The sequence below is a fragment of the Rhinolophus hipposideros genome, assembly GCF_964194185.1.
Source record: "Rhinolophus hipposideros genome assembly, chromosome: 7".
Taxonomy (NCBI): Eukaryota; Metazoa; Chordata; class Mammalia; order Chiroptera; family Rhinolophidae; genus Rhinolophus; species Rhinolophus hipposideros.
The window spans coordinates 36,985,516-37,012,768 of NC_138053.1; the positions used below are offsets into that span (position 1 = coordinate 36,985,516).

The 27,253-nt window shown below is 38.6% G+C and overlaps 1 protein-coding gene and 1 long non-coding RNA gene across 4 annotated transcripts in view; one reads left to right on the forward strand and one right to left on the reverse strand.

The window, feature by feature from the left end:
- The window catches only part of RHOBTB3 (Rho related BTB domain containing 3), a 78,575-nt gene extending 70,927 nt beyond the window's left edge, over positions 1 to 7,648 (reverse strand). For all 3 annotated transcript variants that reach the window (XM_081053084.1, XM_081053082.1, XM_081053083.1), the window contains exons 1-3: positions 7,268 to 7,648; positions 6,873 to 7,098; positions 2,039 to 2,225 (exon numbers count right to left, since the gene is read on the reverse strand). In XM_081053084.1, coding sequence (XP_080909210.1) covers positions 2,039 to 2,225; positions 6,873 to 7,098; positions 7,268 to 7,269 — 415 coding nt within the window. In that variant the 5' untranslated portion in view covers positions 7,270 to 7,648. The remainder of the gene's footprint in view (positions 1 to 2,038; positions 2,226 to 6,872; positions 7,099 to 7,267) is intronic.
- Positions 7,649 to 7,714: 66 nt separating this feature from the next.
- On the forward strand, positions 7,715 to 25,264 carry LOC308499526. The gene is made up of 4 exons (XR_013993603.1): positions 7,715 to 7,958; positions 17,894 to 18,037; positions 23,031 to 23,149; positions 24,345 to 25,264. It is a non-coding gene; the product is annotated as an uncharacterized lncRNA (long non-coding RNA).
- The last annotated feature ends 1,989 nt before the right edge of the window (positions 25,265 to 27,253 follow it).

Below are 27,253 nucleotides of genomic sequence, written 5' to 3' on the forward strand. Positions count from 1 at the left end.
TCTGTAATTTTGTAGGGTTTTTGTTTTCCTTACATAGAACATCTAAAATTATATAAGTTTCAGGTCCTACAAAATCTGCCCATTCAGAAGACCACAAAGAAGGCCACTGATAATGACAGATAATTAAATGGCTAGAATCTGAAATCCAGTGAAGATGCAGAGAAAACAATAAGTTCGAGATTTACTTGAAAATGTTAAATCAAAAGAGATTCTTAGTCACCTGGCTCTGGGGAAAGACAGAGGAAGTTGGGTTGGATAATTCTAGTTTGGGTGAAGGGATAGGTGTGGCATCATTCACCAAGGCAAGGGATTCAGTAGAGCGCGGGAGCTGTCTGTGGAGCTCTGTGTCACGAGAGAGACGGGAGCCACAGAAACAGACTGGGTAATCATCAGTCTCTAAAGAGGACAAACTAGGGCAGGGGATTAGCGGATTCACAGAGCAAACAGCAAGAAGAGGTGAACTCAAAGGAAAGAAGAACTCTGAGCAACAACTACAGGATACGTTGTTTCATGTGTGTAAAGTGTGGGGGTGTGGCGGGCAGTAAAGAAGACAGAATTACAACAACTGGGAAAGAAAGAGCAGCTTTATTAAGAGGAGGATGAGGTATGTTTGAATGATTTCAAAGAGAGAATTTGTATTAAAATGTATTAAATTGGGCACTAAGCATATAACCTGGTAACCCTGAGTGAGAATAAATTCAGCGTAATTGTAAAAGTCAAAATCAGACTGTAGTGCACTGAAGAATGAGTGGGAAGTTAGGAAGTGGGCTCAGGAAATGTGGAGGATTCTTTTAGAAATCATGGCCAGCATAAAAAGAAAGATAGGAAAATAGAGGGAATGTGGGGTAAAGGAAGAGTCAAGTCTGCTTTATTTGGATCGACTAATGCTCAACTATACCTACCCGGTGACCCAACAATCCTTAGGTAACAACCTAAACGACATCGAAGTGAGAATGGATAAATAAATTACAGCACATTCGTACAATAGAATTATCCGCAGCAATAAAAAGAACGAAGTATAGAGAAACACAACACAGATGAATCTCAAAAGTATTATGCTAACGGAAATTAGTCAGACACCAGACACCACATACTGTACAATTCCATTTGTATAAAGTTTAAGAATAGGTACAACTAATCTACGTTGTTAGAAGTCAGAATAGCGGTTACCTCTAAGCAGGAGTGTTACTAAGTGGGAAGAGGCATGGGAGAGCTTTCTAAAATGCTGCAAATGTTCTGTCTTGACCTGTGTGATGGTTGCATGCATGCATACATATATAAGATGCATTAACTTTGATGTTCTCCGTGTTGCTATCCCTCAATAAAAAGTAAAATAATAATAATAATGACGATGATGATGATGATGAATGAATAAAATTAAAATGTTATAGGAAGCTTTACTGAGGACATACCACTCAAAAGAACTTTAAAATACCACCCAATGCATTTTGAGATGGCCCTGAGATATTTGACAATAATATGTATACCAGCAACTCCTGAAACTGAACCAACTTAATCCATCAGCTACGGAGTAAGCAAGCCTTCCTCTTAGGTACTGTCGTCAGCGCATTCAGCTCACTCATCGCTATCTATCTAAAAACCCTGCTCCCCCCAAAAAATAAAATAAAATAAAAAATTAAAAAATAAAATAAATAAATAAAAACCCTGCTCCCAAACCCCCATCCTTATGTGGACAATCAACCTTTCCCAAATAGACAGGCCTTAGATTGTCAGAAACAGTTTTCCAGGGCCCTGCATCACCTAATACCTTTCCTATGTCCAAAGAAAACAGTTACTTCTGTAGAAGAACAATTTAGAAGACAAAATTGTAACCATCATAATCACAGCAGAAGTTTGCAATAGTTTAATACCTTGTTATCCTATCCAATGATGAAGAAATAACAGATGGCATTTGAATCCACAGTTATTTTGCTTTCTTTTAACAAAATACACCGTATTAATCATTAATAAACTTAGTTCTATTGAAATTAATTTGGTACCTGCACTCTCATTAAAAAAAAGAAAATTAAATACTTACCATTTTGTCTGGTACCAACAGCAGCAATGATTACTGGGACTGAATTTAATGCTCTTTTTATCACCGGAATATAATTATCCTTCACTTCGTGGAATGAAAACTTGTCATTCACATTGTATTTGATCACAATGATGTCAGCGCCGCCAATTAGATTTCGAGAGGTGTACCAATCACTGTCAAAAATGTCCTAAATCAAAATGCAAAGAGAAATCTTTATCTTCAAATCAATCATAAAATAAACTATATTAGTTTAAATTTTTTAACTTTTTGGAAATTTTAACTTTTGGAAATCCATAAAAAGAATTTTATTTTACAAAGGTAACTACATAAAATTTAAAATGTTTGAAGTCTACTAATTCTATTTTTTTTCCTTTTTATTTATTCATTTAGCCTAGACAACTATATAGTGGCTACATAGAGGGTCTAGAGAATTCCTGAGAGTCTGATGAAATAAACAACGTCTTTCAATATTCGTATTTAAAACTAAGCATTTTGTTTCAAAATTATGCCTTATTTTTAATCACCTAACAATTTAAAAAACGTAACACTATACATTAGATACAAAAGCATCAGTATGAGTAAGGAAGTATCAAAGGATTTTCCATGACCCAGTTAGACACTGCAGAATTGTTCAGTGTTTGGAATTGTAATACACTGTGAATTCTGTGGAGTTCCATATATTTCATCCATATTTTCAAAATTCATATATACTTTTCAACTTTATGATAACTAAAGCTGTGGACAGCACTGCATACATAGAGTATGTACATCATGTACACAGGGGGGTGCCCCAACAAAAAGATACTGTGTATTATAGGGTGCTTACATGGTAAGAAATATATTTGCAATTCATGTATTTTGCTCATATAAATCTTTCTGGTTTTGAAATCTTTACTTTTGGACTACAGTTAATAATATTTATATTTAGAATTGGGGCCAAAAGCAATTTGTTAGGGCATCCTACTCCTTAAAATTTAGTACTTTAATACCAAAAAATAATTTTTTCAAAAAGTTTGTGAATAATGGTATAAGGAAAATATCTTTAAGTATCTTAATATCACTGCTAAATACTCGTAAGTTGCTTTCTACTCATAGTCTCGTTAACTATTATTATTATTTGCCCTTTTACGTGGCCTTTAGTATGTATTTCTAGGACGTAATAAAACTAAATTTAGAAAATAGCTATGCAGGCAAATCTGGCCCAATGCCTGTTTTTTGTGAATAAAGACTTATTGGAACACATACCACCCTACCCCTCCCCCAAAAAGAAAGTAACACAGCTAGATGTGGCTAATGGTTACAAAAACCATGGAGCTATGAAAGTTTACATGTTGAAATATGAGTCTAAAATAGGATCAATAGTGTTTGAATCAATCAATCAAGATATGTGTGCATATGACAGAGTTTTTATCCTATGATGGAATATTCTGGAGAAGTGTTATACAGCAATGCCCTTTTGCAGAGAGAGCCTCTTTTCACTAGTACCTCCCCAGGCCCAGCAAAGCCTTTCCCAATTCCCCGTATCTTCCCAACCCACCCATTTCCTACAAGTACACTCAGAGTAACAAGAATTACAAAATTTTTAGATATGAATACCCTACTGAAAGTAGGATGGACAGAGCATTTTTAAACGAAGATTGAAAGAACAACAACAAAAAAAGAGCAAACTATGGGAAGATAAAGTGCAAAGTCTTGCACTTAGCAGAGGATGTAAGAGCAGGGAGAAGTGAAGTGGGGCACAGATCAAGGAAATGTGAAAGCATCCCAGAAGAGCTCTAGACTAATTTCCAAATCCCCAACCACAAAACCCATTCAGTTCCAACTGTATCAGTTAATAGTATTCAAGTTCAAAGTATACAAGTATAACACGGTGTATAAGTATAACAAAGAAAAAGGACAACTTCAGAGGAATGGGTTACAACAACTAAACATAAGTGGAAGCAATATTAAGGAGCCATTTATTTAACTCTGAGAGAACAAATCAAAAGTAACTGCTCTTTGCATTCCAAATAGTTCGAAATTCCAGAGTTACTGGAGAAGTGTATGGGGGAAGGGGAGAAGGAAACATTTAAGGGAAAATGTCATGAGAAAATGGGTCTGGGCATCATTAACACTGTGGTGCTAAAATAATTTTAAAATAATTTTTAATAACTTAAAAATAATTTTATTTTCAATACAAATAAAAGTTTCAAACCCTGTGCATACATTACCTCACTGCTTCTTGTGCAATATTTTTGGTAAACAGGAAAAGCTCTAGAAATGAAATAATAATATAATTGCACAAAAAAAGGAGTAGGTTTGAGAGAGACATACTAAATAATGAGCTACATAAAATGAATTTGAAGCACATTTATTTTAAAAGTGACAACTATATATGGCAAGGATCCAGAGTGAGGCTACAGATCTACAGAAGAAAACTAGAAAAGAGAAACACAATTATCTTATTCCAATTCCAAGGAAACAACATCACATTTCTTCTCAAACTATGTCAAAGAGAAAATGCTCCACTGGTTTCTAGAAATAGTATGAAGGAAATCAAATTCTCCCACCCCTTTTAAATCAGTTCCAGGATTTCCTCTAGGAGGTTATGCAACACAAGGCTTGGAGCCACATTAGGAGAATAAAACTCATCTTTTAAAAAAATAATGTGAATTTTTACAACAAAACAACAATTTTATTCTACATGACTGTGGGGCTGCAAATACAAGCCTACTAAGTAGTACTAACACTGCCACCTCAATGTACTGTATTTGTGTAAGTCTTGAATGGTATGTGAAAAAAGTTTACTTTTGCTTAGCATAAGTGACACATGGCTATACTAAAGTTGTAACAAATATTCTGTTATTATAGCAGCTACCACTTACTGAGTACCTATTACATGCCAGCCTCTATATAAAAACTTTATGTATACTACCTCATTTATTCTTCAGCACAGCTCTAGGAAGCAGGGATTATTAGTTTATTTTATACATAGGGAAAATAAGGCTAAAAGAGGACAAATGACTTACCAAGGAACACAGCCACTAAGTGGAAATGTAGGGATCTGAAATCAGGCCCTTTTGATATCAAAACCCGTGCTCTATCTGCTCTGCTATATTTAATATTCTGATTCAGTACATGCCAAATATCAGCTGATGAATACAATCAACTTTAATATCTCGGATGGCTTTTACTTACCACCAAGAGAAGCACCTTATAAAGAGTAACTCTACAAATGTATTCTATGTCTGAAGGCCATTATAACCTAGAAAAATTATCCTGGGTTATAAACTCAATGCCTTAAATAGGGCTAGAGTTTAACCAAACAAAAGGTGATTAGCATTAAAACATAATAATCAGTACATGGCAAAAATCCAAACTATAGGCTTATTTTAATCCATTTGGAAGATTCATTTACTACAATATACCGGATCACAAGCATTGCATTTTGCTAAATGAACAACATAAAGGAGAAAGAGTTAAAAACAGCTCAAAGAAAAAAATGTAAAAAGGAATCCTAACATCCTAATTCAGTTTTTTTTTGCCTACTATTATTTCCTCTATTCAGTCAATGTTCAACTTTGTGTAGAACCAATAAGTTTCTAGACTTTAAGATCTATCACAATGAAATGACCAAAGTTAAAAGAAGTGTTTCATTTGTTTGCATGGACTCCAGCCAATAAATTCTCTATCAATGCTTCTTATAATCAGCATCATCACTGTCATAACCAGTTTAATAGCATCCCTGTTATTAGAAGGCCTGTTTTTCATTTATTTTAGCCTATTAACATAAATTTCCTTTGACTGAAAATTTATTTGGGCACGTGATCTTTTCCTTCCATCATATAGAAATTTATTTGCATAAGAAAATTTTCTGTGTACATTCTATACATTTCTTTAGAAAGGTGTATTAGTGTCCTATAGCCCCTATTGCTGTTTAAATGTAATATCTCACATAATTTGTATTTTCTTTTTCAAACACTAAACTTTCTTCTGTTACAAAATACAATCTTTAGCAGCAATATTATTCCAATACCAGTAAAGAATCAGACATTTTCAAATAAGATTAAATGAAAACATTCAAAATAGGATGTTATTGTGTACTGAAAACATTTATATGTGTCAGGCAATAGAATCCTCTCGCCTTTTATCAAACACTCAAGAATCAGACTAGAATTTATTGACTTCATTACAATTTCTGTGAACTAATGCAAATTTTAAAGCATTTAAAATCCCAAGCTGTATTAGTAATATCATTTCTGACTTATGAATCACTAAAAACAAATGCCTAATATATCAAGAGTATCTACACTATTAAAATTCAAAACACTAACTTAGACATTTCAAAGGCAGACAGTAATACAAATGAGTTCTTTAAAATTCATTCTCGGTCCCCGTCTTTCCCTCTCCTTTCCAGGGGTCCTATTTCTGAACTGTCCCAGGGAAATGTATTTTTGCCTGTGTTGAGCTTTCGGAGGGCTTTATTTTTAGAACACTAATATTACACTATCACCCAAAGCGTCGGCATAAAAAATAACACTGCTCTCTGCCGGTGAAACTTAGTGACCCCGTCCCTTGGGGTTGGCATATTCAACTGTCAGCGTGTCTACCAAGAAAAAAACCACAGTCGTGAAGTGTAAGCGCTCCCCTTTCCCACTGGGGCTGTTCGCCTTCTAAGAGTGTGCTCTCCGCCCGATGAAACAAAGAACCACAGACTTGATCAAAAATGTTCGAAAACTCCACCCAGGTGGCCCGGACACTTCACATTCATGACAGGGGGGAAAGGGTGGGGGAGAAGGGGAAATACAAAGGAAAGTTCCGTCGGCCTGGTCCCAGAGCAGCTGCAGCCCCTTACCCAGACGGGACAGTCGTGGACCACCAGCTTGACGTTCCCGAACGCGCTGGCCTGATACTCGGTGAACACGGGACGCGCGACCGTGCTGCTGGCGTTCAGCAACAAGCTGCTTTCGTCGCCGGAGACCAGCGGGCTTCTCCCCAGGTAAGTGCGGATGAGCCCCGACGGCCGATTGTCCTGGTGGAACGAGTCCCCCTCGTTCCCCAGCGCCACTATGTGGATGGACCTGCGCGAGAGAGGAGGGCGAGGGGGAGGAGAGGCGCGTGCTGAGCGCGGGGAGCGCGGCGACCCCACCAGGAGGGGCGGGGGGCCGCGCGTGGGCTGCAGCCCCTCGTCCAGGGGCGCGCCACGCGCGCCGGGGTCGAGACAATGGCAGGACCGCGACGCGTACATACATGGTCTCCAATCCAAGGGCAGGGCGGCGACGCGGAGAAAGGCGGCTCCTCGCGGCCTCTCGGGCCCTTCGGCGGCGTATTTCGCCGCAATCAGCTCATCCCTGGCCGCGGCCCCCGCCCGCCCGCGCCTCCCCCGCGGCGCGGCCCCCGCAGCGCGGGCCCGAGCGAGCGGCGAGGGCGGGGGGCGTGCGAGTCCCGGCGAGCGCGCTGCGGGCCCTCAGGAGGCGCCCGGGCTCATCCCGGCCGCCGCTGCCGGGGAGTCGGGGGCGCTGCGGCCCCTGTGCGCGCGCTCCCTCGGCCGCCAGCTGTCGCCTTCGGCCGCTGCGGCGCTGCTCCTCCTCCCGGCCGGAGGCGGCTCGGGAGGCCAGCCGGGCCTCCGCCCCCGGCGGGCGGGGCGGGGGGGGCGCGCGGGGCGGGGGGGCGGGCGGCCGCAGCACGTGCCGCCGGGGGGTCCGGGGGGCGCGCTCCCCGCCCAGGCCCCGGAGCCCCGGACGCGGCGGCCGGACACAAAGGAGCGGCCCGCGCGGAGCGCCGCCGAGTATAAATTAATAAACACAACGCCCAAGCCGGAGAGCTCCCGGTCTCCAATCCGCCTGCAGCAAGTTTGTTCAACTCGAAAGGCTGTAACCAGAGCCAGGGAAAGGGGGGTGGGGCGGTGAGGCCCCCGCTCGCTAAAGACTGGAAAAAGGAGGTTAGTGAAGCGAGGGATTCAAGCCCGTTGGCCGCTCCTGCAGCCCCCATCCCGCCCCCCCCCGCCCCGTTGGCCTTGACCGAAAGTGTTTTACTACGTCTGCCGCTTTGTCATTTGTCAACATGCACTACAGCTGTTTAAAATCATGCTTGTGAGACAGAGGAAAAAAGGCAACATTCAGGCTGGTGCAGAAAGGGCTCTTTGTTCACACACCAACTTGCTAACCTTGCTCTGGGAGAAGGGGGTATTATTTACAATTTCAAGCTATATTTGGCATATTTCACCCAAAACTGCAGGATTTTAAGTACCGGGTTCTTAGTGTGATGGTTTTAAACAGAAGTTATGCATGAGGTATTTAACGCCTTTACAAGCTAAATGCTACTTTACTTGGAGATTTTTTTCAGTACGCATGATGGCTATATGTTTCATAATAGCTCCTCGGACAACTGCAGAAATAATGTTCCTGCTCATGCAAGGATACTTCAGATTCCTTCATGAAAATGTACTGAAGTAAAGGCTGTGAACGTTCCTAAAGGGCCTCAAACTTCCTCAATGCTAATGAACACTGGAATCCACTAATACCAAGAAGGGCCAGAGGTTGCTCTGGGCTCAGCTTCTCCATAAACAGGAAAATTCTTAACAAGTGATCTGTGTTGAAAGAGTTCTTGTTTATCCCTTTATTCATTTATTTTGCCTTACTTTAAAAATTTGCTGCTGCTTTTCTCAACAGAGCTATTATGAGGGTATGAAACAGGAGGTACTGAATATGGCAGTGAAAGGACTAGGGTAAGAGGCCTTGGGAATGTCAACAGCTTTTTATTATGGGCCCTTGTTGCTCAGGTGAAAGTAGTGTTATTGTTTCTTATGCTCAAATAGCGTATGACAGGAGGCATTCTTTCTGTAGTCGCTGATTTTTAAAAAAATCGAATGTCCCTTTGCACTTAGTATAATTTCTCTTTCGGTCCCCAGAACCGAAGTCATCCTGAAATATTTAAGAGTACAGGATCACTTTTTCTCTTGTGTCAAAAGAAAATATATTTTCTCTTGGTCCCCTCCAGTCACCATAAGTCAAAACCAAAGACATGTAATGGCTGAATGAATAAAGAAACTATGGTATATACATACGATGAAATATTCAGCCTTGAAAAAGAAGGAAAACCTGTTATATGTTCCAACATGAGTGAATCTTTAGGGCATTATGTTAAGTGAAATTAGCCAGTCACAAAAAGACAAATACTGCAGTTTTCCACTTCTATGAGGTAACTCAAAGAGTCGAACTCTTAGAAACAGAAAGCATAATGGTGGTTACCAGGAACTGAGGGGAGGGGAAAATGGGGAGCTGTTCAGAGTACAGTTTCATTTTGCAAGATGACAAAATTCTAGAGAACTGTTGCAAACAAGTTGCATACAGTTAATACTACTGTAATGTAAAGATGGTAAATTTTATGTTATGTGTTTTTTACTACAATACCAAAAAGAGAATGAGAGAGGGAAACTGGGAAGGGAGGGAGACAGCATGGGTATTTTTCCTCAGTTATTGAGTATGGCAGCTAGACCTGTGCTGAGTAGGCATGCGAGATGCTAATTAATATACACAAGGCTCAGTCCTTATCCTTGAGAAGCTAAATCTACTATTAATGTTCACTATATTGTGAATATTAATGCACCAGATCCTTTTGAAAACATACTGCTTCCTTAAATAATTATAACACAGGCTAATGAATCTAGTAATAGAGGTAGGTACAAAGTAAAGGGATACAGTCCAATGACCATTAAGAAGAGATCTGTGCCTTCTGTATCATCAGAGAAGTTCATAGAAGAAGTAATCATTGGCTTAGGTCTTCAAAGATGAGGAAGAGCCTGATAGATTTGGAGGAAGAGGAGGTTGGTAGGGAAGGAGTACGGGAAAGAATGGACTGACATCATATGCAAATCACATGCAAAGGTGTAGAGACATGGAAGATCATGGCTTGTTCTGGGAACAGCAAGAGCTGAAATTAGTGCTGGCACGTAGATTCCTATTATAGCAGGCAGAAAAGAGAGTGGTTGAAGCTTCCCAAGAGATTTGCAAAGGCAGACCTGGTGGTATTCAAGTTACAGATCGGGAAACCCTAGACCAACCTCTGTAGGTAGGACAAAGCCCAGCCAGATGCTGACCAAAACCCATTTTATCTTCTAGCATCTATGAGCTAAACCACATTTTCTAAAATTGTTGCATGTAGGTAGGCCGCATTAGTTCTCATCAGTGGAACATGATCCCTGCTGAGCTGTTAAAAGGTGTGCCTTCACCACTCTCTTATCTTTACCTCTACCAACTGGATTGAGCCGGGTCAGCCTTGACATCATGTATTTGAATTTGTTAGTCTGCAGTGGGGAAGAAGCCTGGGTCCCTGAATAACTGGTTACAGCAGAGCCTCCTCACAGCAATGCATTATGAGTGAGAAAATAGATCTTTTTTAATTGAGTTAAGCCAGACATTTTGGGGTCAATTATTACAGCAGTTTGTCTTACTCATCTTGGGTAATACAATATCACAGATGGTCCATCTCCTGATATCTTAATGATTCTTTTCATAATTAGCTTAAGACTTTTTATAATTATTTCCAAGTTTTATTGGGTTTTTATTATTTGTAGTTTCCCTCATTAGTAGCATTATTATCACTTTTTTTTAACTAAGGTGTAACAAATTGGATTATCATATGTCCTCCAACCACAAGTTTACTGGGGAACACACGAAGGAAGAGCCTCCAGCCCAAACAATACGTTTTCCTATTTTCATGGCTGAAATGCTACCATTGCATATTCACCTTGATAGATGTTCTCATCCTCAGATAACATGTAGCCACCTATGGCTAACCTGTATCCACATAATCCGTGAGCTCTTATTGGTCCCCAGATGGTGAATATTAATAAGCCAGCCCTTGAAAAACACTGTGGTTTCTTAATAATTAGAGAAGAAGCAAGTGTTGGTAAGGGCAGGTCTGAAGAGCTAGGCTTGGCCGAAGATTTTTACAGTTGTGTTTCAAAGAAACTAGATTTCCACAGAGGAATCTTCAAGCCCACCTACAGAGGTGGGGGAGAAAAATGCCCAGAGGGCTGAGCCTCAACTTCCTATCTCAAAGTCAATCAGAGAAATCTTACTGCATTCTTTAAAAAAAAATATTAAAAGTTTCATATTCATTTCCATTAAAAAGAGGGTTTCTAATGTTAAAAAGAAAAATTTAAGACTACTTATCTAGAACAAAGATCTCCAAAGTGGGGTGCAGAAGATGACCCATGAAATTCCAGAATAAGGTATTTGAACTTCTATATATTTGTGTGTGTGTATCTCTCCAAAAAGAGGGAAAGAAATTAAGCTTTACTAATATTTAATGTGAGGTTTGATACTGACACCCGGACTTGGTCCATAAGTAAGCAGGCACCTGGTGTTCTCGGGAGTGGGTGGGAGCACAGCACCGAGCGGAGGAGGAAGGGCTCTATCCTTTTTTCACTTTGAACATATTGCCACATGTTGCAGTTTCTGTATCTAAGTGGATTTACAGATGATATTTAAGTAACTAACTTGCAGCATGGACCAATGGAGATAGTGTTAATAATGTAAGAACAGGCAAACACAATTGGCTGAGCTGACATTTCTGACACCATTTGGGAGCCTCACTGGAAGGTGAAAAGCTAATGGCTAATCAGATCTGACAATAAGTTGGCCATAATAATTGAAATTATAAAGAACACTGTTTTAAGTATGAATTTACACCAACTTTTGCTAACCAACCTCACTCTAAGTGCATTACTATAGTTAATAGATAACAATATTCTGCACAGATCACAATTAGCTAGCCATTTAAAAACTAGACATCCAAACATGAAAATAAAAATCAACAATATTTCTAGGATATTTAAGTAAAGTACTATTCAAGCTAATACTTAAAGAAAACTCACCAATTATAAATGCTAAAAAGCCTCTTCTGAGATTTTTTTTAAATGAAAGTCAAAAAGCAACGTACAATTGGGAAAACAGTTCTTTTTCTTGCCAAGATAAAAATGTCTGAAATATACATGAAAGACAAATGGAAAAAAAACAACTGCATTCTTTTGACAGCAAATACCTTAAGAATAGGTGTATAAAACATTTCTCAAGACCCAAAGACACAGGTATTAGGACAAGTTACACAGTGTGGGAAGTTTACGATAAGGTTAAACTGAAAGCACAGATGTTTTTAATATGTCTCACGTTAGGTTATTTAATAGATTCTTTTTCAGTGTGCTATTTACTAGATTGTGTTTCAATAATGAAATACATTTTCAAATGTATTTTTTGTGAGCCATTAGAGGAAAGCTATAGTAGAGAAGACATCCATTCTCTAATACATCTTTCAATATTTCAAACAATAATTGACTTGAAAAATAAAAACCGTTTTATATGTGTATATATATGTATTATATGTGTATATATATGTGTATATATATATATATGTATACACACACACACACACACACACACACACACACACATATATAAAAGGAGACCAAGCTAAGGTTACAGTGAGAGCAGCCATATGAGATTCATTCACAGTGTATCTCACAGGCAGTTATTCCAGCAAAGTAGTTGGAGCCAGAATACACAACTATATAGAATGTTATCAATGTGGTTACTTTTGTGACAACAAAACGTATATAGCAGGTTTTAAAACATTGGTTCTTCGTGAGATATAACACACGTACAGAAAAGTACATCATACTTATGTACATAAGTTAAATAATTATAAGATAAACATTTCTAAACATCTCCCAAGTCAGACAATGGAGCGTTATCAGCACCCATATAAGGGTGCTGACACACCCACACACGTACACACATCTTCAGTTGCAGTCCTCTTCTTTTTCTCAGAGATAAACGTGAGCCTTATTTTTGTGACGATTATTTATTTTTCCTCATAGTTTTACTACCTATATGTGCGTGCCTAAGCTAATAGTTTGGTTGTACTTCACTCCAAACTTTATGTAAGAGGCGTGATAATGTATATACTCTTTTGTCTTGGTTCTTATTCTCATCACCCTTTTTAAGATGTATCCATATTGATGTAGCTGTGACTTGTTCCTTTCATTTCTTTTTAGTGCTAAATAGCATTCAATGGCTAGGCATGCAACGATTCATTTATCCATTCCATTGTAAATGGACATGGACTTGTAAGTTAGTTCTAGTTTTTGCCTATTAACAAAGAAAGCTTCTAGGACTATTCCTGTTTTAAAATACAGTTTCTTGGTGGTTATGCTAGGTCACAGGATATGTGTATGTCCTGCTTTGGTAAATAATACCCAACTGATTTTGAAAATGATTTTAATGATTACTCTTCAGGGCATAAGAAATCTCCCCATAATCCTCTACATACTTAAATATACTTACTATATGCCAGATATTATATTAAATCTTTACAAATATTGACTTATTTAATTCTCCTAATGACCCTAGTGAGTACGTTCTATTACTACCTTATATACAGGAGAGAAAAGCAAGGCATGAAGAGGCTAAGTAATTGCCCACAACTGCACCAGTAGTGAGTAGAGGAGCTGGGTTTCCAACTTAGACCATTGGTTCCAAGGTCTAGGCCTTTACCCACGATGATATGGTGATGTCTACTCGGTAATGTTTCCTTTGTTATGTCATTTTTGTGATTGAAAATAATGCATGTAGCCTGTAACAACTCTGACAGGATGTTTAAACCAACCTAAACATTTTCTAAATAAAATTTCTATGGATTTTGAAGCCATATTGTTAAAAATATAAAATCATACAACATCTTCGAATTAGTTTGCAGGAACAAATGAGTAACAGTAGACAAGAGGAAAATGTATTCATTAGATTTCAACCAAAATCTTTGTATAATGAGTGATGGGACTGAAAAATAAGTGTCATGACTTAGCAAATAACCCAGCTAATCAAATAGTTCTTCCATTTAAATCCACGTATCTTTCTGAGCTCTTCTCAGAGAACCTACAAATAAACTGAACACAAAAGCAGACATCTGCATTGCGGTATCACAAAATGTTAAATCAAGACTTTAAAAATAATGGGCCCTATTTAGTTATTGTTCTCCCTAAAAAGCTTTATCAACAATAACATTTTAGAGTAAAATGTCTTTTGTAGTGTTATTAATACATTTTTAAATGGTTTAAGCTATGATTTATTTCATCTTTATGTCATCTGTTGAAAAGTTTCTACGTCAGTATGTTTTGTTGTAATCATAATGTGTTGTAGGCATGTATAATGTCGGCATGTAATTTATAAAGATATTGGGGTATGCTCAAAATTCTTTCTGATACCGTGCGCAGCACTCATATAAGGGTGTACACACCCTCATACTGACACACACACACACACACACACACACACACACACACACACACCCTGGGTGCCCTTCCTCAGCAATCCTCCTCTATAGATCACGTGAATGTCAACTGTACTTGAAAGAGAAAATAAAACAAGCACTAAAGTTTGCAGACCTACTGGTCTGGAAGCCTAGGGCTGAGATTTAGGGAGCATGCCTAGCAGGACATGGGCGGCCAGGAAGCAGAACAGGGACCCTGGCCTGACTGCTGGAGGCGAGGGAGGCTGTGAGAGGAAGGAAGAAGGAGATAGAAGGCCACACAGATAAACTGCAGACCTACTTGCCTGCAAGTCAGCCCAGTGAGAAATGTATTTGTATTGTACTAACTAATCTAATGGGAGATAAAGTTTGCAAATTTACACAAACATCATAAAATTGAAGATTAACTTTTTTTTTCTTTGTTTTACTCTAACAAGTTTGCACGTACTTCATATAGAGTAACCTAAGCATAGCCATGTCCCAAGGTCTGTAACCACACAGTTAAGTGATAAGAAAAGTTGACTTTGTTTTATTACCTGGGTGATTTTCCCCAGAGAAATAGGTGATAGTTCTCTTCTAAATTGGGGATTTCTTCTAAATTGCAAGGCTGCAATATCTTCAGTTCTGTTTGGAGAAGCTAAAGTGAGAATCCACAATGTTATTCATGTGCAGAATACAATGACCCTAAAGCTCTTTCAGAAGAGGTCTAAAATGTTCACTTGTTTGTTTGTTTGAACTTGTTATTCACCCACGTCTATCATTGTGCCCAATCATGGTTTTCCAACAACTGTTCTGTTTTTCAGTTAAAATGTTACCTTAAAATACCGGAACATATGTTCCTTTCAACCAGGACTGCCTGTTTCTACCAGTATTTTTCAAAGGGTTGAATTTCAAAGAAATCTTGTTGTTTGGCCTTTAATATGCCTGCTCTGTTATTTAGCCTTTGAAAAATATGAGTATATATACAAGTATCATAATCAAGCACTATTGATTATATCATTTATCTATGCATAATATTTTGGGACGTTTTCCATTTGTAGTCATATAGACATATAGGACGTTAGATTTAAATGGTGTGATACTTTGATGGTAAACCTTTTCGAAGAGCTTAAATACATTAAAAAACATATTTTTATCAATATTACTGTCATCTGGCTCTAGTTTTACATGTACTAAAAGTCGTGCCATTTACAATGGTAAATTCCTTTTAAGTCTGCCCCGTGTTCTGTACTCCTTGTACTTTCTGCGTCCACGCGTCTCTGCTGTGGCCATTCACTGGGTATTATCCCAACTGGGGCATTCCACAAGCATGCTTTGAAATGTTCTCCTTTTTCATCAACAGCTATCGCAAGCCACTTAACCTGACTTCTGCCCTCATACAATACTTTTTTGATTTTGATTTTTCTCGACTTGCTTTTTACTTTTCACTTCTGAGTCTATAATCCTGTCTGCAGTTTAAAACTCTGTTTTATAGTGAATAACAATTAAAATTTTCTTACAGATCTTTTTTTTTTTTTTTGGAGGAGAGCCCAACTGATACCATTAAATATGAAGTTGGCAGCTTGTATCCTTGGTGAACCGTCCTTTTGGCATTGTAACAAATCACCTAGCTGAGACATTTACATTTTTTTGCTTATCTGAAGGACATTCTTTTCTCTTCCCCTGTTCCTGCTTCTCACTTTCTCCAGAGATCCCCTTGGGGCACATTCTTACTGACACTGATCACCATGCTCCTCTTTAGAGCCCATTTCCACTTTTTAAAATCTTCATCTGGGACATCAGTATTATTTTTGATTGATAATTCTCTCCTTTCACCTTCAAATTAAAACATCTAGACTTTGGTAATTATTATTATCTCTCCAGCTATACTACCAGTTTCTTTCTTGACTGTAGCCAGATCCAAACGCCTTTTTCCACCCATAACTACCCACCTCCTACAGGGCTGATACAGTTTCTACTAATGAAGGGGCTTGTTCCCACGTGTTTCTCAGGATGTTCTCATGTTACAGTCTCTGTCTAGTGTTAGGACCAGGGTGGGACAAGGGCGATTCAATCCACACTAAAAGGCATTCATACCTCTCTCAGTGAAGTGATAAGAAGGGAAAACAAAGCAAAGGTGCTTCTGGACTAATCCCAGGGGCAAGCAGAGCTCAAACTTTCCTCTGAAATATCCCCCAAAAGAGAGGTACCTGAACAACTCCCCCCGCCAACATTCCTGTCCCTAACATCCTACCCAGGTAGCAGCATAAGTTGCCCACTGCAAACCCAGGATTTTTTTTCTAAGTCTTCTCAATTTTACCTTTAAGTCATAGTATATCCTGTTCATTTAATATAAAAATATGAATTAAGTTACTTGACAACAGCTACATACCTTGGTTTACTACTATGGAAATTAGGAAACCTTAAAGAGAATTTATGGAATTCTGATGGGCCAGAAAACTTTTCTTCTATTGAAATCTGGCAAAAAAAAGACACTTTGTTGAACTGGTTAGTTATAAACTATCTTTTTGTAGATGAAGAGAAACAAAAGAATAATCAGTAATTGTTATTGGAATGTTTGCCATGTTGGAAAACAATCCTTCTTTTATTGACCATTATGTCTAAGTTTTTAGATTTGTGGGAAAAGTCTATGATTCAATGAACAAGGAGAATGAGACATTCAGAAATGTGCAACCCTGGCATAACACAAGAAGCAATGAAATATAATATAATATAAACAAAACAAAACAGAGAAAAAGGCAGAATTTATTTACATTTCTTTGTTTTGTTACAAGCATTTTAGAACTCACTAGCTGTAGCTTTAAAATGGAACGTCTGTTTCTAGGTCACTACCCATGAACAGTGATACATTGCATACTGTTAGTAATTCCCCATGCTAGATTCTAGAATTAGGAGACATTTTCTGCCAGTGTATTTTATAATTCACTATGATTTCTAATAAATTACTCAGTCCTCTTGCATTACCTACGATTACAACAATGTTTTGGCACCAACTCCATCATGGTCTCAAAGATTTTTACTGCAGGAGTCAAATGGAGCTGCTATTCTAAACAACTGAGCTAGAAATGTCATAGGGAGAGGCCGGCTGAGCTACTTAGGCTGGCCTCAGGATGACATTGCCTCAGTCAAGTCACATTTTCCAGAGCTCATTCCTTGGTTTTGCAAGTCCAGAAACTTTATTTTGTCAGGATGCCCAGAGTTGATCATGCTCAAGGGACGAAGCTTGTGCTAACCCAATGCACAAGAGGCCAGTGTGTAAAGTAGAATACTAATTTGCTCATTTATAATGAGAAAGGGTATTATCAAAGGGCCTAGAAACCTATGATATGTGGCCAACACCTTTTCTCTGTAGGAAAGCCTACATGAGAAGCCTGTTATTATCTTTTCAGGTCAACAAACATTTATTAAGCACCTAAGGTACAGGTCATTTTGATCCCAGGGATGTTTTGCATATATAAACACTTTAATTAGAATTATGGCAGCACTGACTCTTCATAGAGACATTATTTTCGACGTTAAGCCAGTTTATGCCTCGATCCATTTTCTAAAGTTTTCTCTTCTAATTGGCAGGTTCAGCCTTATAGGAGAGACTAATGTCTATCTGCATGATGGAATTAGCCATGAAGATCTTCCAATAGCCACGTGTACAAAGCCGCCTTCTAAATATGTGTCTTAACCCAGCGCTTCACAGGAATCTTATAACCCACTGAACAGGTATGCAAACAATTGTCTTATAATGAACATGGGTTTTCTTACTACTAGATTCTCATATCAGGAAGTGACCTAAAAACTTGGAGTCTTCCAGAGCCAATCTGGGAATTTTGGCCACCAATACTACCCCCAACTCAATATCAGGACATTTCTAGGGCAAATTCTTCCTGAAAACTTTATAGCCAGTTTAACCTAACCTGCCCCACTCTGTGATATCCTTATTACAGGCCCAACTATGACTTATCCTGGTTATCCAGGTTTGCCCATGCTTTGCTTCCTGCCAAATCTTTCTGGTTTACCTCCTGGAATTCCAGTTGGAGTGGAGGGGGAGAGCCAGATCATTAAACCTACATCTTCCTGAAGAATTTATCTTCTGCTGAAACCAAGTGCGTCTATACTCCCCTTTATCTTTCCTGCTGCTGTTATTTAGCCACCTCCGTCCCCCACCCCCATACACGGTTCCCTGTTCTTCTCTCCACCCCAATATGTCCATGGTGCTCCATGATGTCAGCGTACTTCAAGCCTTCTCACTGTCCTCCGTCTCTGACTTTACTATCGCCTCCCCTCTCCTGTTTTCTGTCGCAGAGAAAATGGAAGCAACAAATGGAGAACTTCCCTCAGTTTCCCACTACTAAGCTGCCAAATTTATATGCAGCCACATACATCCTTTCTTTTTCCTTCAGCCACAGTGCAGTACGTCTCCCTCATCTTATTCCCTCATCTGGGTCACCCTGTTGGCATCGCTGTGTGTGCTTCCCTTTGACAGTGGAGGGACTGCACTCCACCTACATCCCCTTTCTTCTCCTGTGTCTTCAACTTTTACCTGTCTACTCTTTACTATCAGCATTGAAACATGTCTAAGACTCTAGCTACTATTCTTTCTTCCCCACCTGGCTCGAAGCAACTTTTTTTTTTTTTAAAGAAAATATCTTTTAGTTATGAGTTATTTAATTCTTTCACTTGTCAGGATTTGTATGCTTATCTATAACAAAATTTCTTATGCTTTAAACAGACTTGTTTAAAGGTTACCAATGTGCTTACCTGGAAAATTATTATGACTTCTAGAATTCAAATATTAAACAAGTTCTTGTTGTTCAGCATTGTTTTCTTTAAACTTTTAAATTATGAAATATACAAAAAATGTATAATTTAATGAATAATTATGAGGCAAACATTCATTTAATCACCATTCTGATTAAGAAGATATCCTCAACCCATGGGTCCCTTCTGGATCATTACCATCTCATCCTTCTAGATGTGCCCACCCTGAATTTTATGGTAATAATTTCCCAGCTTTGTCTTATTAGTTTAACTTTTTCTCTGCCCATCCAGGTGCACTCTTCTCTCTTCTCCACCCTGCTCTGTATACCGGGAAGCCATATGAACTAAATCAATAGTCTCCTTCTCCTTTCTAGCTTCTACTTGCATTTACTCAATGTGCAGATCAGAGGGAGCAAAATGAGACAGGATATTTCCCTCCCCTGGTACCTGCCCTACTGAGTCTCTCCAAGGGTAAGCTGGGCTGGTTTTGTCACCAACTGTATTCATCAGGATTAGCAGGGAAATGAACCAACAGGGCATGTGTATGTTTATGTTTATACACATAACACTGTTATATATACTGAAATGCCACATATACCGAGGTGTGATCAAAACATATACTTTAAATTTAAAAAGTGTATTACAGTAAAAGACACATTGCCATTAATCCCCCTCAAAATACTGCCCCTCACTTCAAAAACACTTATTTGCCACGATTTGCTGGGCACTACGGGCCACTAATTCAGGGAGGGAGGCCCGAATATCCCCAACTCACAGATGCTCAGATGCATTACGTGATGCAGCACGTGGCATTGCATCCATTGATGTTTATTTCCAAAAGGGATACTTATTCTTAAATATGAAAACAAACTAGATCTAGAGCCCCCGATCAGGCTAAGGTTCTCTGCTCAAAATGTGAAGATAAGTTGACAGATATATATATATATATTTTTTGTCATAATTATTTTTAAAGACATGGATTTTGCTGTGTCATGTTTTATACTTCTTGGAGAGAAGTTTTTCTTGTTTCTCTATCAACTTTGTTGACTAAAAGCCAAGTACCCTGTGTTCTTAAGTGTTCCCTTGAAAGAATCTCGGTATCATAAAATGGAACAACTAGTACAGTGTTAAATGAAACAGGCTACTGAACAATCCTGTAAGGATTTAAATATATACTCCATTAACTTTAGTTCCGTAAAAGTAACACCACAAAATGCTTTAGTTCACTGTTATTTTTTTCTAGAGCATTGCTGAGTTAGAAAGTTACTTTACTATTGCAGTGTATTGCCATCTATACGTAAACCATAGAAAGTCTATGAAACTTTCTAATGTGACTGTTGTACAAAGTCTACATCTCATGGCTTTGAGATGTGGTGTTTACTCAGCCTGCAAATATTTACTTTAATACTGATCTCACTTACATGAATCTTCTACTAACACGTTTGTCCAAGCACAAGCTTTTATTATTTTAATGAAATTAATTACAGATCTCTTTTGGGGGGGTAGGAGAGTGACCCAGTTTATAAATATAAATTTTCTTGGCAATTGGCCTAATAGTACTTTCTTTCTAAATAGGAAAAGCTTCCCCCTTGTCTAGCCAGGTCAGAGTATCACAAATTTTGATTTAATGAGGTATGAATGAAACGCAATGCTAATATGTTGCATGTTGCCAGAATAGAAATGGTTCATGATGATTTAGTTAAATTGTTACTAAAAGTAATGGGGTAGCATATTTTCACTCAAAAAATACAAATTACTTTTGTTGGAACAACTGTTACCTTATTCTCCCATTACCTAACATATGCAAGCCCTTTTGAGGAAGAAGCCACAAGAAAAAAACCTGTGAAAACTATGTTAAAATCTTTAAGCTAACAGGGTTTTATTTACTATAATATAATACAATAAGGCAGTGATTAATTGTGCCCCACTGGCTACTGACCTGATAAAGTAAGGGACTGACCCTGACTCAAAAGAATTAACCACAAGTTTCTGCTTTATATCAAGAGTCTTAGTGACATAGGAGTTAGAATTCTAAAATTGTAGAATTGCAAGGTTATAAAGGACGTTGGAAATCATAACTCACATTTAACTGATAAACAACTTGGGAAACAGTGAAGGAATCAGAAGAATCTGGCTCAATATATTCAACAGTGTGAAACATGTACAAGTTCCTTGCTCATTAAATATTTTAAAAATCTTTATGAGCTTTGCTATATTTGGCTGCTTGAACAGTAGGGCGTATCAGTGACCTTCAAAACAATACTTAAAGAAATTCCTGTGGTGTGAATTGTTCATATTACTGTCATCAGGAAAAAGAAAAAAACTAACAATTAAAAGATGAAAGATTACACGAGTCCATACATATAATAGCGTGGCATAGAATTGTAGACACGTGTACACAAAGAGTACACGTAAAATTTGTAAAATCTGAATAAAGTCAGTGGACTATACCAATGTCAATTTCCTCATTTTCATATTGTGCTGTAGCTATCTATGTAAGATATAGTCACTGGAGGAAGTTGGGGGAAGGAGAAATGGGACCTCTACTATTTTTGCAACTTCCTGTGAATCTAATACAATTATTTCAACATAAAAAGTTTAAAAATTATGAATAGCTGCTATGAAACTGCTCTTTACCATAATTAAATATTTATAAACTATAGATAGTTAGAATTTAATATAAAAATAATTGCAACATGTGATCCTGGTGTAATGCTCACCCATTTGCCCATTTCTTATGTCTCCTTATCTGTGAATATTCCCAGAAATGGTCTCTTCTTGACACTATCCATTAGAAAACTGATTAATATCCATGGTTTCAGGGGCCAGTTCCATGTTAAAGGCCCCCAAATCGTTTTGTCTGACCTAGAGGTCTCATTTAAACTCCAACTCTTTATTAGATTGCTCTTGCTAGAGCCCAACCTGGTGTCTGACACGTAGGCTCTGAAGAAATATTGGATGAATGAATAAATAAATGACTTCAAACATTGAATATTTGCACTTGGAAGTTCCACCATCACCTAAGTTTGAAATGTAGCAAAACAAAACTAGCATCTTCTTCCCACCATTCTTACCCACACAACTTGCTTTTTCTGCCAATGTCTGTATTTCTCCCATTTCTACTATTCTCCCATCCAACCAAGCTTAAAAAATTTAAGCATTGATGCTTCCTTTTCCTTTATTTATTATATTACAGCTAAGCAGTTACCTCTTCTGTTTGTTTTCCTCTCAAATACTCCTTATATTTGTCCCTTCACCTCTATTTTGTTCCAATGACTACACTATAACCTCATTTAATTACTCAGTGTTTCTAATTTTTCTCCCTGCTCCTGGTCTTGATTCACCTTCAGTCTATCTCATGTGCTAATAATGTCTGGTAAATTTTTCTAAACTACTAAGACCATAATGATTATAATCATTGCTACCATTTATTGAGTGTTCACTACGTACCCAGCACTGGATTAATGTACATACATTATGTACATTACAACCACCCTATGAAGTAGGCATTGTTTATCTCCATTTTATGGATGAGGAAATTGAGAATACAAGAGATTAACAATGTGTCACATTTCTTAAGTAGCAGAGCTAGGATATGAACTCAGGTTAGCCTGGCTCCAATCACTCTGAAAACACTATTGTTCTAAATATTAATACATCTTGTCCATTCACTGAAACATGCCCGGCCGAACCTCAGCCTGGCAAAAATAACTGTTCAATAAATAGTTATTGGAACCACTTTATTAAAGAAGTTGAAGTCAGTAGGGTGGAAGCTGAAAGCAACTATCTCTTCTCCCACTGCCCCTCAAACTTGCACTGTCAATTTGTTCTAGCTCACTGTGCTCCACCTCGACTCCAGTGAAATCTCAGGTAGATTTTATAGTGTGATGCTTGCTGCCAGTGTAATAATCCAAACTCTAATTTTGTTCCATTTAAAACTTCTTTTCTTTCTCAGTTCAGTTTTGTTCCAGGCCTGGAAGTCTGCGGTGGGGAGAGAGGGAGCTGTGGTCAGCTGCTTTTCCTCTTCTCAGTACCCCTTCTCCCTCATCAGAACTAAAGAGGGAAGGAGCACAGGTAAGATGGGGGAAAGCTCTTACTTAACTGTATGGTTGTAACTAGCATTGGTGCACTCAGGAGTGGTGAATAGTTCCTGCTGGCTGGATAACAATCCTGAGAAGCTCTTGGAATTCTAGCAGTCCTCCTTTCTCACATTGCCCCTTTGGATGGGGTCTATTTTGTGAGGATACCGGGCCAATTGCCTTCACAGATGCCCATATCAAGTCCACAGCATGTTCCCAACTTACTCTTCCCTCTCTTTATTCTTGACCATAACATGCTCATCTCATGCCAGCCCCACTGGTTTTGCTTATTTTCCTTTCCCACCTTTCCTCCTCTGACAGTCTAACTGTAATTCCCAGCCAGTATCAACATGCACCTTTTTTCCTTGTAGCTTTTCCTGATTTACCTCCTCCTACTATGATTTTCCCAGTCAGAAGTCCTGAGCAATCTAGTCTATACCAAAAATAACCAACCAACCAACCAACCAACCAACCAAAAAAGTCAGTTTTACTTAAGAATATCCTGGATGAAGCAGTAAAAATGATTAATTTTTTAAGATATTAACCATTGAGTATACACCATTTTAATATTCTGTGTGATGTAGTAGGAAGTATACAGAAAGCCGTCCTGCTGCATACAGAAATACATGATTGCCTCAAGGAAAAGCAATAGCATACTTCTTTGGGCTGTGCACTGAACTAGCTTCCTTTTTCATGGCATATCATTTTCACCTGAAAGAATGATTAGCAGAGAAACTGTGGTTATATAGAGTTGAGTGTTTGACAATATAGTTTCTCAAAAGTGAAAGAAGTAAGCCTGTCATTTCAAGGAAAACAACTGACAGTATTTATTGCCGATGATAAATTTGAGTTTTAAATTAGAACTTAGGAAAACTTGCATCTGGCACCATGGGCTTGACAACTTGTAATGGTTGTGTAGATATGTCTACATTTTTTGATACAGCTCCTTTCAAGAGATGGAGCTTGGTTGCCTACCTCTTGAGTGTGGGCTATACTGTTTCTAGTGAATAGAATATGGCTGAAGTGATGAGCTGTCATACTGAGATTAGGTTATAAAATGACTGTGGCTTCTGTCTTGGATGGGCTTTCTTACTTCTCTCTCTCTCTCTCTGTCTCTCTCTCGCTCACTCGCTCGCTCTCTTTGTCTCTCGCTTTCTCTCTTTCTCATCACTCTTCATTGGGACAAGCAGCCAGGTTGTGAGGTAGCCCTGGGACAGGGAAGTCAGCTGTCACATCGTGAGGAGACTCAGCAGTCTATGGAGAGGCCTCCGTGGCAAGGACCTGAGGCTTGCAAGCAACCGTGTGAGTCAACTTGGAAGTGGACCTTCTGAAGCCTGCCAAACAGCGCGTGAGTGATTTGGGAAGTAGATGTCTCTGAGTTGAGCCTTAAAATAACTGCAGCGCAGCCAACAGCTTCACTGAAACCTCTTGAAAGACACTGAGCCAGAACCACACAGCTAAGACACTCCTGGATTCCTGCCCCACAGGAACGGTGAGATAATAAAGTTTGTTGTTTTAAGTTGCTGAATTTGGAGTAATTCGCTATGCAATAATAGATAACTAATACAATAGCTTCCCCAAACTTAATGACTTTTCTGCTAAGAGCAGTGGTGATAGTAACAAAGGGGTTTTTTTGTTTTGTTTTGTTTTGGGGGGGTAGGGCAGGAAGGTTGTTGTATAATGAATTGTGTCAATAGGAGATCGGCATAACTCAAAGAACCAATATTATCCAGATGATTAATTCATGTGTCAGTAAAAGATCCATTCAAAGTGCAAGACAGACCAATACATTTTAATTTAACAAGGTATATGGTTCTACATGACAACTACCCTTTAAGAAACTACCACTTGTTGAATGCTGGTGTAGAGGCAAAGAAAAATATCCACAATTGTCAGGAAAGACTGTTAAAATACTTCTTCCTTTTACAACTACATGTCTGTGTAAGCCTGGATTTTGTTTATGTATTTCTTTTTTTTTTAAATGTATTGGGGTGACCATTGTTAGTGAAATTACATAGATTTCAGGTGTACAATTCTGTATTACATCAAGTGTATGTATTTCAATCAAAACAATGTACTGCAACAGATTAAATTCAGAAGCAGATGTGAGAAACCAGGTGTCTTCTATGAAATTAGACATTGGAGAGATGTGAAAAAAATGAGAACAATATCACTCACATTTTTCATTTTAGAAAACATCATTATTTTCCATAGAAAATATTGTTATTTGTAAATGACTTGTATTAATTATATATTGCTGTGGAACAAATTACCACCAAATTTAGCAACTTAAAACAGTAAACGTTTATTATTTCACCATTTCTGTGGGTTAGGAATTCAGGGGCAGTGTCACTGAGAACTCTGGCTCTGGGACTCTCACAAAGCTATGATTAAGGTGTCAGTAGGGATGCAGTTTTCGTAAGGCTTGACTGAGTGACGAGCTGCTGCTCAGCTCACTTACCGGCTATTGATGAGACCCAATTCCTTGCTGCTGTTAGCCAGATATATCAGATCCTGTCACATGCGTCTTTCTATAGGCAACTCACAACTTGGCAGCTAGCTTCCCTCAGAGAGATTGAAAGAAAGGAAGAGAGGAGACAAGCAAGACAGAAGCCAGTCTTTTTGTATCCTAATCTTGAAAGTGACATCCCATCATTTTAGGTATTCTTTTTTTTGGAAAGGAGTCAATAAATCCAGCCCACCCTCAAAGGGAGGGGATTACACCAGGGCATGAATGCCAGGAGCTAAGGATCATTGGTAGCCATCTTAGAGGCTCCCGACCATATGAATTAATAAATATGTTATACATTTCTCAGTATTTCTAATAAGGTATTATCAATGGATCTCACTCATGTAAACAAAAGCAATTTGGTGTTCCTCAACAATTTATGAATGTAAACAGGTTTTGAGACCAAAAAGTTCAAGAATTGCTGTTCTAGTAATACATTTATTGGCTTCTCACATGGTAAAGTTGCAAGGCATTATTCAGGAGTTGATAATACATGTCTTAATTTTCTTAATTTATATAGCTATAAATCCTTTTCTCCCAAATGATAGTATTTGTAACAGCATTATAAGATACACAAATGCATTTTGAAATATAGTAGCCTATGTCACATGTACAAGATGTGATCAAACAATACAGTGAATGTTCATATAAAAAATATTTATTACAGTAAAAAACACATTGCCATTAGTCCCCCTCAAAATACTTCCCCTCACTTCGAACACACTTTTCCCACCATTCTTGCCACTTTCTGAAGCCGTTCTGGAAGTCCAGTTTCGTGAGTGTCTTTAGTTGCGCTGTTGTGGCTGCCTCGAGGTCCTGAATCATTCAAAGCTTTTACCTTTCGTGGTCATTTTGACTGGGAAAGAGCCGGAAGTCACACGGTGCCAAATCCAGTGAATAAGTTAGATGAGGACACACTGTAACGTTTTTATTGGACAGAAATTGCTGTACCAGAAGTGATGTGTGATATGGAGCCTTTCCATTGTGATCACAAAATACAGTGAATGCTGCTGCCGAGTGCCATCCAACAGAAAGGCAGGGATCTTCAACACGGGAAGTGGCACGTTTAACTTTAGTAACAGTGTGTGACAAGTTTCAGCTTGCTCGGTGCAGTCAGTTGGCTGTGAGCTACGGTTAAGAGGTGTGTTTGAAAGTGTGCCATAAATTATGGATCACGAACCACACATTAACATGAAATGGGCAAACGGTTTCATCCTCTCCCATGACAACGCCCTGTGTGAAGAAACCTCTGAAAAATAAGGGATACTGGGTTGACAAAAATTAAAAAGGGGTTACCTTTTAGGATTAAATCTTTCTTGGGTAGTATTCTTGGACTTTATTCCTAAAACCATCATCTATTTTCTTCAAAATGATGGAAGACAGGACTCTTGTCCCTCCAGCCTTCGTTTTTTTTTTGTTTTTTTTTTTAACACAAATCAACCACATGCTGCACGATTTGCGCTTCTCCACAGGCCAAACTTCAAACCTCCTGTGACCTGAGGGTCTCTGATTTTAGACAGGAGTGCAGTTGTCCGAGATGGCATCTAAAGGTCAGGTGCGTGGGCTCTGAGGGTGCCTAGAGTTGAGGGT